The 16147-nt window shown below is 33.2% G+C and overlaps 2 protein-coding genes across 2 annotated transcripts; one reads left to right on the forward strand and one right to left on the reverse strand.

Moving 5' to 3' along the window:
• Positions 1-764: 764 nt before the first annotated feature.
• LOC132030860 (methyl jasmonate esterase 1-like) lies at positions 765-3320 on the forward strand. The gene is made up of 4 exons (XM_059420627.1): positions 765-1821; positions 1903-2034; positions 2264-2349; positions 2894-3320. The coding sequence occupies exons 1-4, from the start codon at positions 1336-1338 to the stop codon at positions 3087-3089; spliced, it is 900 nt and encodes a 299-aa protein (XP_059276610.1). The 5' UTR covers positions 765-1335; the 3' UTR covers positions 3090-3320.
• Positions 3321-3892: 572 nt separating this feature from the next.
• LOC132057963 (protein BREVIS RADIX-like) lies at positions 3893-14232 on the reverse strand. Its single transcript, XM_059450541.1, has 6 exons — positions 13856-14232; positions 11446-11592; positions 7491-7867; positions 6385-6514; positions 5401-5684; positions 3893-4550 (listed from the first exon to the last, which is right to left on the reverse strand). The coding sequence occupies exons 2-6, from the start codon at positions 11551-11553 to the stop codon at positions 4472-4474; spliced, it is 978 nt and encodes a 325-aa protein (XP_059306524.1). The 5' UTR covers positions 11554-11592; positions 13856-14232; the 3' UTR covers positions 3893-4471.
• Positions 14233-16147: the final 1915 nt, after the last annotated feature.

Consider the following 16147-nt stretch of genomic DNA (forward strand, 5'->3'; position numbering starts at 1 on the left):
CTGTGTGGTGGAATCATGAGAGATGAGTATTCCAATCTCACCATAGATTGAAAAAAAGGTTAGGTGATCGTTTATTATTTGTCTAGTACGGACAAAGTTATTCAGCTTGCGTTGGAGGAAGCATGTATGCGAAAATTGTAATGTTCAAAGTGCGCGATAATTTGGATGATTATGGAAAAAAGAAAAAGTTTTTGTTTGGTTTTAGTTTGTGACAAATTTAATCAGTTAATCCAATTTGCCAGCCCTAGACCAGTTGTGAACCTACTATGAAGTTAGATAAAATGATTATGTTGCTCTGCAAAATATTTTTCTTTGTTGCCCCTAAACTAAGACTGCTCTCTTTTCTGTCTTCCATTGTCCCTATTTATAATTGCCCTTTCAGTTTAAGCACATAACACATGAGGAAGACCTTATTGAGAAGCCAGAAGGGTGTGGAAAAGGGCCACAGCAGGAAGAAACGTTGTTGAAATACACTTAAGGATACCTTGCAAATTATTGGATACTTTAAAGGGTTGTTTGGTCTAAAATAAGTTAATCCGTGGATTATAATCCTCGAGGATAGATAATCTCAGCTTCTACTATCAGATAATTATAAGACAATTCATGATTTTGATATAAATTTTGTTTTGGTTTTAGCTAAAATATGATGCCTGAGGTTTAATCCTCTAGGATAGATAATCCCATCTTCTACTATGAGATAGACAATCTCAAGATTTTGAAATAAATATTATTGGGTTTTAGCTAACACTCACTGTCATATATTAGAAAATTTTAATCCGAGATTTTATATTGAAATAATCAGTTCAAAAATCTATTTCAGTTCATTGTTTCTGTAATAACTTAACTTTTAGAATCATATGATCACAAAGTTTAAAACTACTTATCCAAGAAGGCACGCTGTTGGGCCAAGCATGGCTACTAATAGAGAAGCCACTATAGTCAGGCTTGCACCAGCCCCTACAACATTGTTTGCCCACTTCCTCAAATAATAGCTAACGTGGGGTTGCTTCTGCATGGAAGTAAGTTAACAGAAGTCAAACTCCTCTAAACAATGGGGGAGCCAGGATTTTAACAAAGGGGGTTCAAAAATATAAAGAAGCAGACAAACGAAGAAGCCAAGGGGGTTCAATGTCTACTATATATACATAAAAAATAATTTTCACCTTGTATATACAGTGTAATTTTTTGCCGAAGGGGGTTCGTTGGCTCTTACTAGCTCCGCCACTGCCTCTAAAAATCAAATGCCTCTAATAATAGCCAACGTGGGGTTGCTTCTGCATGGAAGTAAGTTAATCAGAAAAAAATCAAACTCCTGAATTATAAAGCTGCCTCCTAATGGTTCATATTATTTGCTCATCCTTCAAAAGAGGGAAAATAATAGATATGGAGAAAAGCAAGTTTCTAATAAGTCTTTTTCTTATACTTTTGTTGCCATATGTAAATGCTAACTTGTCAGGGCCTAAAGCTAAGAAGCACTTTGTGCTCGTTCATACGGCAGGACATGGAGCCTGGTCCTGGTATAAGATTATAGCATTGATGAGATCTTCAGGGCATAATGTCACAGCTCTTGACTTGGGCGCTTCAGGGATCAATCCAAAGCAGGCCCTCGAAGTCCGACATATATCAGATTTCTTTAGTCCGCTAATGGAGTTCATGGCTTCTCTTCCTGCGCATGAAAAAGTGGTTCTTGTAGGCCATAGTATTGGTGGACTCGCCATTGCTAAAGCCATGGAAACCTTCCCAGAAAAGATTGCAGTTGCTGTATTTGTCGCTGCTCTAATGCCTGGTCCAAATCTCAATGCAACCACACTTTATTTCGAGGTTTTCTCTACTTTAGCATGAGATGATCTATTATTTTTGCTTACACTTTTAACGCTTGAAACTAAATATACTTCGTTATAGACATTCAATGCAGTAATACCTCAACTTGATAATCGTGTTACATACGATGATGGACCTACAAATCCTCCAACCACCCTCATCCTCGGTCCGAAGTACTTGGCAACTAACTTTTACCCGAGGAGCCCAATTCAGGTATGCAAATCATAATACAAATATATACTGTAATTAAAATAGCCAGGAAGTTCTGTTATTATGGTCATGAAATGGCCATAAAGTGACTTCTTTCACCAAAAATTATTAATGGGCATCACCTACTGGAAGATTTTACTAGTTTATCCAAATTACAGATCTATTCAACTACCTAATCTCAACATCAACTTGGAACTGATTTAAATCATTTTTTTTTCCTTCTTGATGTTAGGATTTTGCGCTGGCCACTAGAGTAGCAAGGCCAATACCTATCCGTACGAACGATGTTTCTAAGGAGACAGTTCTTTCAAGCAAGAGGTATGGATCAGTTATGTTTACCTATCCGTACGAACGATGTTTCTACAGTTCTTTCAAGAAATGGATCAGTTAGGGCCACTAAAGTAGCAAGACTACCTATCCGTTGTTTCTAAGCAGAAGCAAGAGGTGGATCAGTTAGTAAAGTAGCAAGGCCACTGTTGTTTCTAAGAGACAGTTCTTTCAAGCAAGAGGTATGGATCAGTTAGGGCCACTAAAGTAGCAAGGCCATTACCTATCCGTACGAACGATGTTTCTAAGACAGTTCTTTCAAGCAAGAGGTATGGATCAGTTAGGGCCACTAAAGTAGCAAGAATCCTATCCGTACGAACGATGTTTCTAAGGAGACAGTTCTTTCAAGCAAGAGGTATGGATCAGTTAGGGCCACTAAAGTAGCAAGGCCACTACCTATCCGTACGAACGATGTTTCTAAGGAGACAGTTCTTTCAAGCAAGAGGTATGGATCAGTTAGGGCCACTAAAGTAGCAAGGCCACTACCTATCCGTACGAACGATGTTTCTAAGGAGACAGTTCTTTCAAGCAAGAGGTATGGATCAGTTAGGAGAGTGTTCATTGTGGTTGTTGAAGATAAAGTTCTAAAGAAGGAATTTCAACAGTTGATGATTGAAAAGAATCCCCCTGATGAAGTGAAAGAGATCCAGGGCTCTGACCATATGGGCATGATGTCTAAACCCCATCAACTTTTTACTCTTCTTATAAGCATGGCCAACAAATACAGCTAATACTAGCTGTTAATTAAGAAGAATAAGAGGGGCAGGTGTAAGGCTGAGAATAAAACTTCAGTCAATTCACATATCTGATGCATTGATATGATGATCTCAGTTCTTTCATATAAGTCCTATTACCGAGCTGGTTAATTTGATATTCAGTCATTTTCTTTCAGTTGTTATTTCCTTTCATTGTAATTTCAGTGTTTGGAATTGACATCAATAAACGACCTCTATTTCCTGTAATTACTGAATTTTAGTTCAATTTGGTTCAAGACCAAGAAGTTACGTCTCATTAATGGGTTGGAGGACATAAAAGGTGATAGTGAATAATAAAAATCAGATTTAAGGTGTGGTAAGCTATCCTTTAGGTATAAAATATTACTTCACTTTCATTACCACAATTTAAATTTTGCTTCTAATAAAAATCAGATTTAGAGGGTTTGATAGGCATTTTGAGGACGAGTTCGGGGTTGATTAGGAAAAGCACAGTTGAGGTTGAAAGGAAATGGAAAAAAAAGACAAGTTTAGGAGGCTGCATATGCATTAAGCCTTAATTTCTCCATTGGTGAGCTCACCGGAGCTCTTGTTATTGTTACACCCTATTTCTGTCGTGCCGTTTTCAATATACTTTCGGCCACTACAGAACCAAAGCTGGAATAATGCAATAATACAAGGACTAAAAGTGCTATTTTCCCTATAAAAATTGACATTGCTTGTCATTGTAGTGATTTATTCATATCTTCAGTTCTTCATATATTTGACATTATGAAAAAAAAAAATGATTGGTGATTGTGTAATCTAGAGATTAATAATGCTAGCCACGAAAATACAATGTTTTAAAGCATCATCAGCTTTTGATTTCATTTACTTTTCTAGAAAGTTTGTGTTACAAAGAAAACAATTAAAAGAAACATCTAAGTAAAAGCTAGGAGATCCACCAAGCCATTCAACCAAAAACTGAAGGCAAAATAAAGCCCAAAAAAGAATTTGCAAAAAAAAAAAAAATCAGGTATAATTAGAGATCAAAAAATGCCATGACAAAAAAAAAAGTGACCAGGAGCTCTCTTGTAGAATGAAGCAATTCCAACTGGAAAAAATAACTATATACTTCAATATGAGTGGTGTAATCTCTTTTAATGCCAAGAATGGTGCTCGAATCGCCCGACGATATCGTGCAAGGTGAGTTTAAGTTAATCACTTTGAAGAAGCATGCTTGAGAGATAGACGTCCATACACTAATAAGGGAAGTATGGATTCTCGAGAAGAGAGGAGTCGTTGTGGTCCCTGAATCGGAAGTTGAATCTACGTTGGATCTCAAATTTTCCATTTCCCAAGGAATACATTGATATTCTGTGGAAATTGCCAGCAACTTAGTCTGGAAAGAAAAAAATGCTTTAAAGGTACTGATCTTGTATTCTATCCCTGTTCTGTTCCCACCACTGCTTCGCATTCACCTCCCCAAATTGTTCGCGGCTGCATAGACGAAAAAGAAGTTAGAAGAAGTCATTTTAAGTGAGTACCAGTAGCATTTAAGGTCAGGAAAGTTTGAAACATCTAACGTGAAATCCAAAACTTGTTCGATTCGCTCAAATTTTCTTGTTCTTTACTATGGTTCTTGAATTCAGAAGTCAGAGTAGGTGCAAACGAAAGCGAGTAGCAAAAGATGCATTATCACATCATATAAGCCAAAAGAGCAAGCAAAAATGACACCTATTTCTCTGCATTAGAAGAACATTTCCTTCTAGTCTTTTTGATCTTTACTTGAAGCACATCTTTATTAGTTTGCCAAAGGCAGCAGAGATGCATTCAGAAGTTTTAGTTTATGGGTTTTTTACCACAATTTTTTTTGCTTACTGGGTTCCTGATTGATTATTTGTACATATATTAAATGATTTCGCACAAATGCAGTGTTAGAGCCAAAGTTACTGGGTTCTACCGAACCCCTAACTATGACGGTGGCTCCTCACCTTGCCAAAGGACTATTGTAAACTGAATATCTAATCCAGAGTAAATGTCCATCTCTTGTCCACTTAAGTAATCCAGCGTACCAGAGCAAGGGAACTAGAAAAACACAACAACAATAACCATGATCCTAAACAAGTTAGGATCGGGCTATATGAATCACCGTTCATGTTACTCCTTATAAACCCACCTAAGTCCAATATAGTAGAGAAAAGCTTGTTTTCTAGCACTAGGAGTCCTCTACATTTTTCTTGACATATATATAAATCTTTGACAAGACTAAAACGATTCCTAGCAAACATTGGACTTAAAGTAAATGTACTGACTAGGGAACTAGAAAAGAGTTAGAAATATGAAATACCTGAATCTTACACGCCGTAGCTCTCTAGTGCCATCAGCTAGTTGTCTGATGGTTATATATACCCCAGGCTCATCTTCCGCTATCCATTCTGACTCCCCATCACCGGCAACGCTCATGGAAACTGAAGCGTTTGAGTCAGTTGTCATCCTTGATGGTTCCATGCCGGGGGCATAAGAACTGGGTCCTCCATAGTTATATTGGCTACTACTGGATGGTCTATAATTTCTCTGAGTCCACTCCTTGCTTTCCCTAGGTGATCCAAGCCTTGAATAATTAGAATCTCTCTGCAGGTAAAAGAAAAAAGCATGAAATTAATACGAGCTGCTTTAATTGCCAAAAAAATAAAATAAGTACGTAAAAATATACATATCGTATACATAAATATACATACAATATACATAATTATTCATAGTAAGTGCACATGTTTTGTATATTTTGGCTAGCGCCTGCAATTAATTTCGCCGACGGAACAAATGGAAAAAACCCTAAAAAAATTGGAGAATCAGCAGTGGAGGTACTTCTATTTCTAACAGAGATCATAAGTTTGTAAAATTTGAGTAGCTGAAACTATGCTTACGGTTAATTAGGTCCGTCAGGCCTAAGGTACAAAAGGATATTAAGCAAATGCTATAAACAGCAAGTGAAGTCACTCTCAAGTTGTTACCATAAGAAATTGTTTCATTCAAACCGGTTTTTGAGTACTTTAAACTGATCCCTTTGTTTAAACTGTTGAATTTCTCACTAGAACTTCAATTGTCAAAATTCAATCCTAGTTGTACTGGCACCAGCCATTTACTTTTGACTAGAAGACGTGAAATAGTTGTACTAGAAAAAGCAGAATCTGCAGCAGTAACTTGAAATAGTTGATGAATACCAGTTGCTAATATTTGCAGAAGTTTAATAGGTTTGTATATCAAGGCAGCAGCAAGATAGAGATAAGTACTACACGATATAAAATACGAATAAAAGGTGCAGCGTTCTTACTCCTAGCTCAGACCGCCCGGGAGTATCCATAGCTTGCTGATTAAATTTCTGGACATTGTAGAGCTCCATAATTCTATCAAAATTCTCACCCCACCATCTTTGAGCTTGCCATTTATCGAACATATCCCGACTGCAAGTTAACATGTCAAACAGCTCAGTACACTTAGAATATTTTTAATTTTTTGCAGCTTAAAGAGCCAGTTGGAAAGCTACATGCCATTTGCCCATTCAATCAACTAGGTTAGTAACTCAGATAACATACATACACGTCAACATTACCTTATTCATAAATTAAACATAAAAGAATGGTATAACAGTAAACATGCAAGAAATTTGACCAGAAAAGAGCAGAACAAAACAAAAGTAAAACCATCATATGGTACATGATTTTTCGTCCACCTTGACATAGTGACAATATGAAACATAAGATATGCGTATTTCGTGCAAATATTTCAAACTTCACAAAAATTAGCAAAAAATGTATGTGTACATATTTGACTCTTGCACATCCGTATAAGATACATATGTACCTCTTATTGGGTCCATGTTTAACATGTACTCACTAAGACTTTGGACTAACTTATGGGTTAAATGCGTTCGTAGAGAAATCTTTACATCAAAACTTCAGAAAGAACAAGAATAACTAGAAATATGTACATATTTATAATGAATACTGTATCAAATGATTCATGACGACTCAAATTCCTACTTACTAAAAAAATAAAAGAACTGGTGTGCATTGATTAATTCTACATAGAAGAAAGAACTAGTTATCCACTCAAGAACTAGTTATCCACTCTTTTTACGCCTCAATAGGATTAGTAAGGTAAGGCCTAGCCCCCTAGCTTGTACTTTTCCTTTGCGTTTCGCTTTTATATATAAATAAAAAACTAGCCCTAGGCACCTCGCTTAGTGGATTTGCTTAAAAAAAAAAAAAGAAAAAAAGAAGAAGTTATTCATTGATGAATGGGACTGAAGATGGTCACGCCTATATTTTGAAGGGTGTAAAATATGAAAATTCTAAAGAAAGTTCAATTATAAAAGACAAGAAGTCGAATATTTCCCATAAACAAGTTTTAAGATAGAAAGGTTGTAGATATATATACCTAAAGCGGATCCGTTTGAGATCATTTCCACCAGTTGGAAGAGAGACAAATGTAATCTGAACACCAGGCTCCACCTGAGCTATCCACTCTTTTGGCCCTTCCTCATCTGGCAGCACCATATCACCTGACTGTGAGTAGACAGATTCTCTTTTTTCATCATCACCATATCCTCCGGCAAATCTTGAATCTGCTCGAGGAGTTCGATGATTACGGGTAAAATCCCAAGCAGGAGTAGAACTTGAACTTCCTGGTTGATATGGAACTTCCTCTGAAATTGTTTCAAAATCAGGATATGCTCTTTGTCCTCTCCTGTAACTACTAGTTGGTGTACTGGACTTGCTGCTTTTTCCAGACACCTTTAATGCAATATCTTTGATCTACAAAGGTGTACATCCATAAGTTTTACAAGAAGTACATAGTGAGAAAGATGAATGCTTTGTTAGAAGATTAACAGAAATATCTTAGCTTAAAAGGAGTACATGTCCAAGATTATAAGAGAAGAGTTCAGTAGCTAAATTTTAAGATTATAAGAGCAGAGTTCAGTAGCTAAATTTGCTAATGTCTTTACAGTGAGTTTAACTTCTATGCTCTGACAGTAAAATGAATTTTTACACTATCAGGCCTCTAAAAGACTACTAAAAGTAATTACTCATGATTTCTGGGGTTAGCAACCTATAAATAAGACATAAGGAAAAATTCTAGACCTATCCCAGATGACAAGGTAAAAGATTGACCAAATGATTCCCTATTCACCAGAGAAAGTCCCATTTAAAGATTCTAATTCACAAAAAGATCTAGAATAGGGGTACTTTACATGAGAAGTAAATGGTAGGATTTTAGATTGAATAAGTCAGGAGGATGACTACTAAGTTAGACATTTTAATGTTGGTTTAACAACTGAATTACATATTGAAATGTCCATTATATTTACATATTGAAATGCTCAGGTGATTTAAGTCATAGGAAGTGAACACAGTTTGTTTCCCGCAATAGCCATTAGTGCTGCAAGATCAACAAGCAGTTCAGCTATTGGATTTGTCTTTTGTATATAAAAGAAAATACCACGCTTGCAGAGGCGGATGAAGGATTTGAAGTTTATGAATTTTGGACTTCTGAATCTAAAAAGTTAACTTCTACATATTCGGGCAAATTGTCTGATGATTTAATTGAGGTGTGCAAAAATTAACTCAGACACCACCATCATGCGAAAGAGAATAAAACAAAAAGGAGGGATGAAGACTGGTTCAAATCCCAATAAAGATAAAAATAGTAGGTAATCTTTTCTCATTTGTTCAAATTTTTTTGAACTGATTTATCTGTGTACTAGTCGAGGTACGCACAAATTAGATTGGACATTATGTTAAAAGACAAAAAAGAGGTGAAGCCTGATTGGTCCAAAAGCAATGATATTATTTGATTTACTGTCCTTACAATACATAAAGTTACCTACTTTCACGTGTTAATTTAAATGGGTGCTGATCAATTAACAGTGAAAAAAGTGTGCAAAATTTAGTAAGCAGAAGGCTGGAGAACAGTGGGATGGGAGACAAGAATTCAATGGTGGGTCATAAAAGAAAATTGTACATGTCTTTATTAGACATGCGTGTTGTCTTTTCTCAGAATCTCCCCTACTTTGGATTTTGTGGTACTATCATAGACCACTGTTCCCTTCATTTGCCTTTTGCAAATTCTAGGACTTGGACTAAAAAATGTTCAGACTTGTCATGGACTAAAGAATAACTAAATGGGTCAAAATTTATAAATAGTCATTATTCAGCCCCTCTAATTGAAAAATAGTTATTCTCGTGGAGTTTCAAATTTTACAGGTAAAAATTCAGGACGTCATCATATAATTTTTTTATAGCGATTATGTCATGATGGGCTGTCACTAAGATTTTCTAAAGCCTGTTGAGACAATGACATAAAAGATGATTGTAATCTAACTAAAATTTATATTGAATTACACATTAGGAAAGGACAGTTTACAATGTCGGGCAGTGTACTAATCTGCATCCACAACTTTGAACTCAGACTGAAAAAAGAAAAAGAAATTAAATTCTTGATTCTCTCATGGAAAAGAAGAAAAAAAAAAAAAAAAGATCATATAGCATGTGCTACCATCAATCTTTTTTTTTTTGATTTAGACTTTCACACGTATATGGCATTATGCTTTGTCTACATCTGGGAAACACAATCACCATTATAGATAAATCAGATGGGTCATCATATCCTATGCTTCTAAGGGTCTACGTGAACTAGTATCTAATATTGTCAGACTATTTGTTATCGAGAAATCGATTTAGAGCTAACCTTTCGGTTAAAGATAACTTTCCAAACTCGAGAATGATGGATTGGCCTCTTTACTTTTTTTTTTTTTTCTTTCAAAACTTAAATACCTAACTTAATTTGTTTAGCATAAAATTCGAATTTCTAATTTAAGCTACAAGTCTCGTTTTTTATTTTTATTTTCAAAACTTAAATACCTAACTTAATTTGTTTAGCATAAAATTCGAATTTCTAATCTAAGCTACAAGTCTCTCAATCTTTGTCAATAAACCTAATCCCGAGGCGGTCTTGCAGGACTATTTGTGTAGGGACAATTTGGTATACCTCCACTTCCACTTTTATTTAATTCTTAAAATGCTTCCTTCTGGGCCAATCAATCAGGTTACAATTGATTGTTAATTTGTCACACGGCATTCATCCACTAGAAGCACAAATAACATATCTGTGCTTTTTAGGCTAATGATGACTGTTTAGATTTTTTTAAAAAGAAATGCTCAAAACAGTTTTCCTAGTGATTTTAAGACCCGTAAATAATTTTCAGTCTTCTTCTTTATTTTCCCCTATAAATAAAAAGTATGAAATGCTCAATTCGCGATGATAACAAGGAAATAATCTTCCATGACCACTTTAATTTGAAGAATTAAAAGAGTCTATATGACCTCAATCTTCTGTACTATTTATTTCCTATAAAGAATATTATATAATTATAATATCATTAGTAATGAACCAAGTGATTCACGGTAGTGAACATTTTACAAGACTAAATACTTCCAACCAAGATCTTTTTGGCGATAAATAACTTTGTGTCATGAATATTATATGGTCTAAAAAATCGAAAAGGAAAAAGAGAGAGTGGCTGAAATTAAATAAAGGAGACAGAGACACTTATAATTGGAACACAATGGGACCAAATTTAAAACTTAGAACACATGATCCAAGAAATAACATGATACGATATGATATGACCCCGTTCAACATTCTTATCCCCCCGCCACCCAAAAATAAATAGTAGGACCTAGTTGTAGGGACAATTAAGTCATTTTATTTGATATCATTGTGCCCACAAATAAAGCCTTTATTAATATTTGGACTCCCTGGGCTCTTAACACATTCTATATGGTCCTCTCCCACTCCCTAAGGAGCCAAAAAGTTTCATTCAATTCCATAAATAGCCTAAACCCAATAGGAGAAGCGCCCACAAAATATACATGGCTGAATTTATGTCATGTGATACAATAATATTAACTTGACACAACAATTTTTTTTTAAAAAACAAAAAAAAAAAAAAAGACATTTGAAGTTTGTAGTCTAATCAAATCTTACATATTTATGTGGTTATAAATTGAGAATAAAATAAGAACTTTAAATCTAAACTGATTTTAAATATAGTAAAGTGACATTTTCTAAAATGTGTGATATAAAGTAGAATAAATTGCTATAATTGAGATTTAAGGGGTATGGTGGGGTAATTAGAATTCGTTCTTTTTAATTAGAATTTCGAATTTAAAGTTTGAAATAAAGAATTTTTCAATCTATAGCATATTTACCTCATATACTAAGATTATCGTGTAAAAATATAAAGTAGTCAAGACCAATGAATTATGAATATTGAATAGTTACAAAAAATTGCAAATAGAGAGCAGAATAAGAGAAGGTGCAGGATAAGAACCTGGGACGTCAAGCTTTTGACTGATTCTTTAGTATTGGGGGTTCCACGTGGACCTTCTTCTCCTCCATCATCATCTATTTTTTGCTTGCAAGTTATACACGTCAGCATCTCCCTTTAATTTTTTTATTTTTTCTTCCTACTTTATTCCTGCAAAAATAATTAACCATAATTTATCAAGATTTGAATCCACTAACATACAAAATAAACGTGAAAATGAATCTGACACCTCTTGTATAAAGGGTTTAAATGTCTGTTATACATTTCCCCAAATATTATAGAGACAATAATTAATTCAAAAGGTAAGTCGCCATCCACAAATCAATAAGGGGAAATAAAGGGAAAAATTAACACTATTCTATCGACACATATCACTTTAAAAAGGATTGTCCTTTTGTCTCAAATAAGCAAAATTATCAACCAAAAAATAAAAACAAAAACCAAAGCTAAGATTCTTATTTTTTTAATTTATTTTTGCAGATTCCAGTTGAGATATCAGCAACCCCTGTTTGGGCAGTCCCAACAAACGATGTGAAAGAAATATATTATTTTTAGACCTTTTAAATCAATAGGTATTAAGGCACGTGACAAAAGGAAAAATAAATTATTTGGGGAAAACCCCATAAAACAAAATACTTCAACAAACTTAAAAACAAAAACAAAAAAAAAATCAACCAAATTTTGTTTTTCTCAACTTTTCTTTTCTTCAGAAAACTGTTTGGTTATACATTATAATCAATTTTCGCTCCAACTTGAAGTTGAGATTTTCAAATTTGAAAAATTGACCCTAACGTCTTTTAATTTTAAAAGAAATACGTCACAAAAATTATACTTTTCAAAAGCAAACACAAGTTTAATTTTCAAATACCATTTTTTAGTTTAATGTTAAACATTAATTTCATTCAAATATTCCCAAATTCTTGTTCAAACGCCTATAAAGAAAATAAAAGCATGGAAACTTTCAAAGCCAATGCAATATACTTTTATCTTGTACTCTTCTGTCCCAAACTAATTGTTATGTTTCCTTTTTAGAGTCAATTTAACTCATTTCCGAAGCTAAATATAGATTAATTTAATAGTTTATATTTAAAATTTAAATATTTAAAAACTATACAATAAGTACTATAAATTGTAATTTTTTTTCATGTTAATTTTATAAACATATTTTATAAAATGCTAGTCAATATATAAATTGGTTCCGTATATAAATTGACTTTGATAGAGACGAATAAGTAAAATCCCATATATTAGGGATTCGGTGGGATACCAAAGGAATTATTCCACCATTTAAACATGGGTAATTTTAATTACACGGTACAAATAACCCATCCTATCTTATCTCTCGTACCAAACGATCCTTTGAACGCAAAACATGACAACTAGTATGGATCGGAGAGAGTCGTGAAGAAATTTGATTTGAAATAAAGAATTTGTAATCCCAACAAGAGAATAAAAAAGAAGGAAAGTGAAAGGGCAAAAAAGAAGTTGGAATTTTTGGGAGAAGAGAATGAAATAAAGTACTTGTTGAATTTTCCAATCCCAAAGCAATTTCCACTGTGCTTTGCTTTAAATCATACAGACACACCCAATAAATAAAGCAATAAAGAAACCAACAACAAAATCTTTTTTTAAAATAAAAAAAAAACATTTCTCAGACTCCAGAACCTAAGTTTCTAATGCATATTGCATGATCAAATTACTTTTGTTTTGCCAATGGACATAAATATAATATTTTAGAATATTGAAAGTTTGTGTATTATTTTCAATTTCAATTTAAGATTGAGAATTTTGAGGTTGGAAAACTGATTTTGATGAATATTTCAAGTAAAATAATAAAATTCCACTCACAATCATGATTTCAACTTCTATATACTCTTTTTAAATCAATTTTAGAAACTCAAACTTCAATTTCAATCAAAACATTATCCAAAAAAAAAAAAAAAAAAAAAAAGAGTATAGTTCAAACTGACATTGAAAACAAAATTTAAGCGATAAGCTTGTCAGCGTATATTCCAAGATATTTTCTCGATATTCTATATATTTTATTTTCTCCTGATTATTATTGTTGAAAATAAAATTTAAAAATTTGAGAGAAAAACGAAAAAATATATATATATATATATATATATATATATATATATATATAACACACTCAGCAGTACTTGCAGAAGTAACAGTAGGAGTAGCAGAGTAGGCGTTGAAAAACGATTGACCAATCGCTTTACAAATGAATGTGCAACTTCAAAATGTAAAAACAGGACCTTGAATGATAAAACAAAAAAAAAACAAAAAGAAGATTAAAAAATTTCTTATAAAAAAACTGTACTCTTCTCCAAAAATGGCTCAAACCCAGAAAAAAAAAAAAAACTTGAAATTAATCAAATTCTTCACAATTTAATCACATAATTCGTACCTGAAATAGTCACCAAAGCTGTAATTCAGCTAAAAACACACTTGAAATCCAATGAATTTAGCATCCAAATCGCTATTTTCCTCTGCTCTGTTCTTAATGGAAAGCCAAATCCCTAAGTAAATCGTAAATAATATCTAAAGTGTAAAAAGAATATTCAGCACAAAATTGGAATATTCGCCGGTGCCTGAATCTCACCACCGGCGAATATTTGAAGATTCTACGGCCCCTTGAAAATAGGTAAAATCTCAGATTCTAAGAATCTGCAGATATTTGTGTATATTTTTATGAGAAGAGAATTTATATATACACACACATAGTGAGGGTGTCGTGTGTGTGTGATTTTGTGAAGGAAACAAATATAGAATGGAGACAAAGGAGAGAACAAGACCGGATAATGTTTCAGGTATTTATAGAAAGCAAGTTGAGTGTTGTCCTCTTGCATACTACTCTCTCTCCGTTTTAAAATATTTGTCGCATTTCACATTTACGCGCCTCCTGAAAAAATATTCTCTCCGGATCAAAAAAAGAATTCACTTAACCAGTTGCACACCCATTAAAGAAAATACTCACTCTAAGAAAAAACTTTTTTTGATCCAAGATAAAAAAAGGCTAAGTGAACACTTTTTTTTTATTTAGAGGGATTACTATTTGTAAGGATATTATTTTGACTATTTAACCCTCTTAACATATTTCATCATATCATCTCTCCTCGATAAATATTTAATCTATCAATGATAAGAGCCACTTAAATGTTGTAAATTAATAGAAGGGTAAAATGGAAAAAAGGGCTAATTTTATCTTGGTTAAACGATAAGTATTTTTTGTAAGGACGACACGTATTTTGGGATGGAGGGAGTAGTAGTATTAGTACTAATCTCATAGTTTTTTGTCGTTCGATTTTTGTTAATATCTGTTATTTCTTTGTTTTGATTATCACATTATATTGCTATTGTTATTGTCCCATTCTTTTGTAAACTCTATGTAATGATTTCGTATTATTTGCTATGTTGGCTTTACTTTTAATCTTATTTTTTAAAATTTGTTGTTGCTGTTGTTGTTGTATTTATGGAAAGGAAGTGACGCCGTCATTTTTTCTGGTGTCGTTATCTAACGGAAAACGTGAGTATTTTATATAGTGGATATGAGGGAGCATTTTATGCATTGTTTTGTTGTACGTTGTGCTGAAGAAGTTGGACGTTGTGTGGAGTTGATATTATTGGACTTAATGGGTTTTATGTGGTCTTGATTGGGGTGGACCAGATGGACCCACTTGTCTACTTGGTAAAACAATGTTAAAACATGTGGACACGTGGCGACAGGTGAGTGGATTAGTACCATTAGGCCGAATTTTTTTTTTTGTCAATCATCAGGGTGGATTTAACTACTTTAATTTTATTATATTCGTAATTCAGTATTCGGTATCTGATTTTGAGATACAACTAATTCAAAGTCGCGAAAGAAAATTTCACATCGAGAAATAAAGTGTTCCCTATTAATGGTAACTCTATCCAGAAATTAAATTCGAAATTTCTAATTAAGAAAGAAAATTAGAAGGATACTTACTATCCATCACAATATTTGATGGTAAACTTTTGTATTTTTTTTCCTATTGTTGCCAAAATGGTAGGTGATTGTATTCGAAATCAATATTCTTCCCTTATCATTCTTATAAGATATGTAATGGGGTTCATATATATCTACTCCAAATATAATCAGAAGTCATGTTTCCTTTTTTAGGGGCCATTTAAAGTTTGGTTCATGAATAAAATCCATAAAAGATAATAGTAAATGTTGCATACATAACTAATGTGACGTTTGGTTGATGGTATTAGATAGTATCTGCATTAATTATGCGGAATAAAATGTGAAATAAGAATATATGAATAGTAAATATTCATGCATAACAATCTCTTAATTATTAGTCGCCGCATAATGATTCCTTTATTATTAATCATCGAAGACACAATTCCTACATTATAATTTCAAATAACTAACATGTGAATCAAACAATCTCTAAGTGATAAATTCCATTTTGACTTGTAATAAGTTAATAAAAATTGAGCAAATCTAGAATTTAAATTTTCCCATGATTCAACTCCTAAAAGACAGTAGAAAATTTATCAAATCATTTAAGAAGAAAGCAAAAAGAATAAGAAACAAGGGTAATTAAGTTTTTTCAAAAAAAATGCAAAAATGCAACATGTCTGTTTTTAATTATCTACATTCTAACTCTCGTATATCACACAGAGTGTGATGTTACTCTTATGTCACTCAACACTTTAGAGATATTTT

The sequence above is a fragment of the Lycium ferocissimum genome, chromosome 1 (assembly GCF_029784015.1).
Source record: "Lycium ferocissimum isolate CSIRO_LF1 chromosome 1, AGI_CSIRO_Lferr_CH_V1, whole genome shotgun sequence".
Lineage (NCBI taxonomy): Eukaryota > Viridiplantae > Streptophyta > Magnoliopsida > Solanales > Solanaceae > Lycium > Lycium ferocissimum.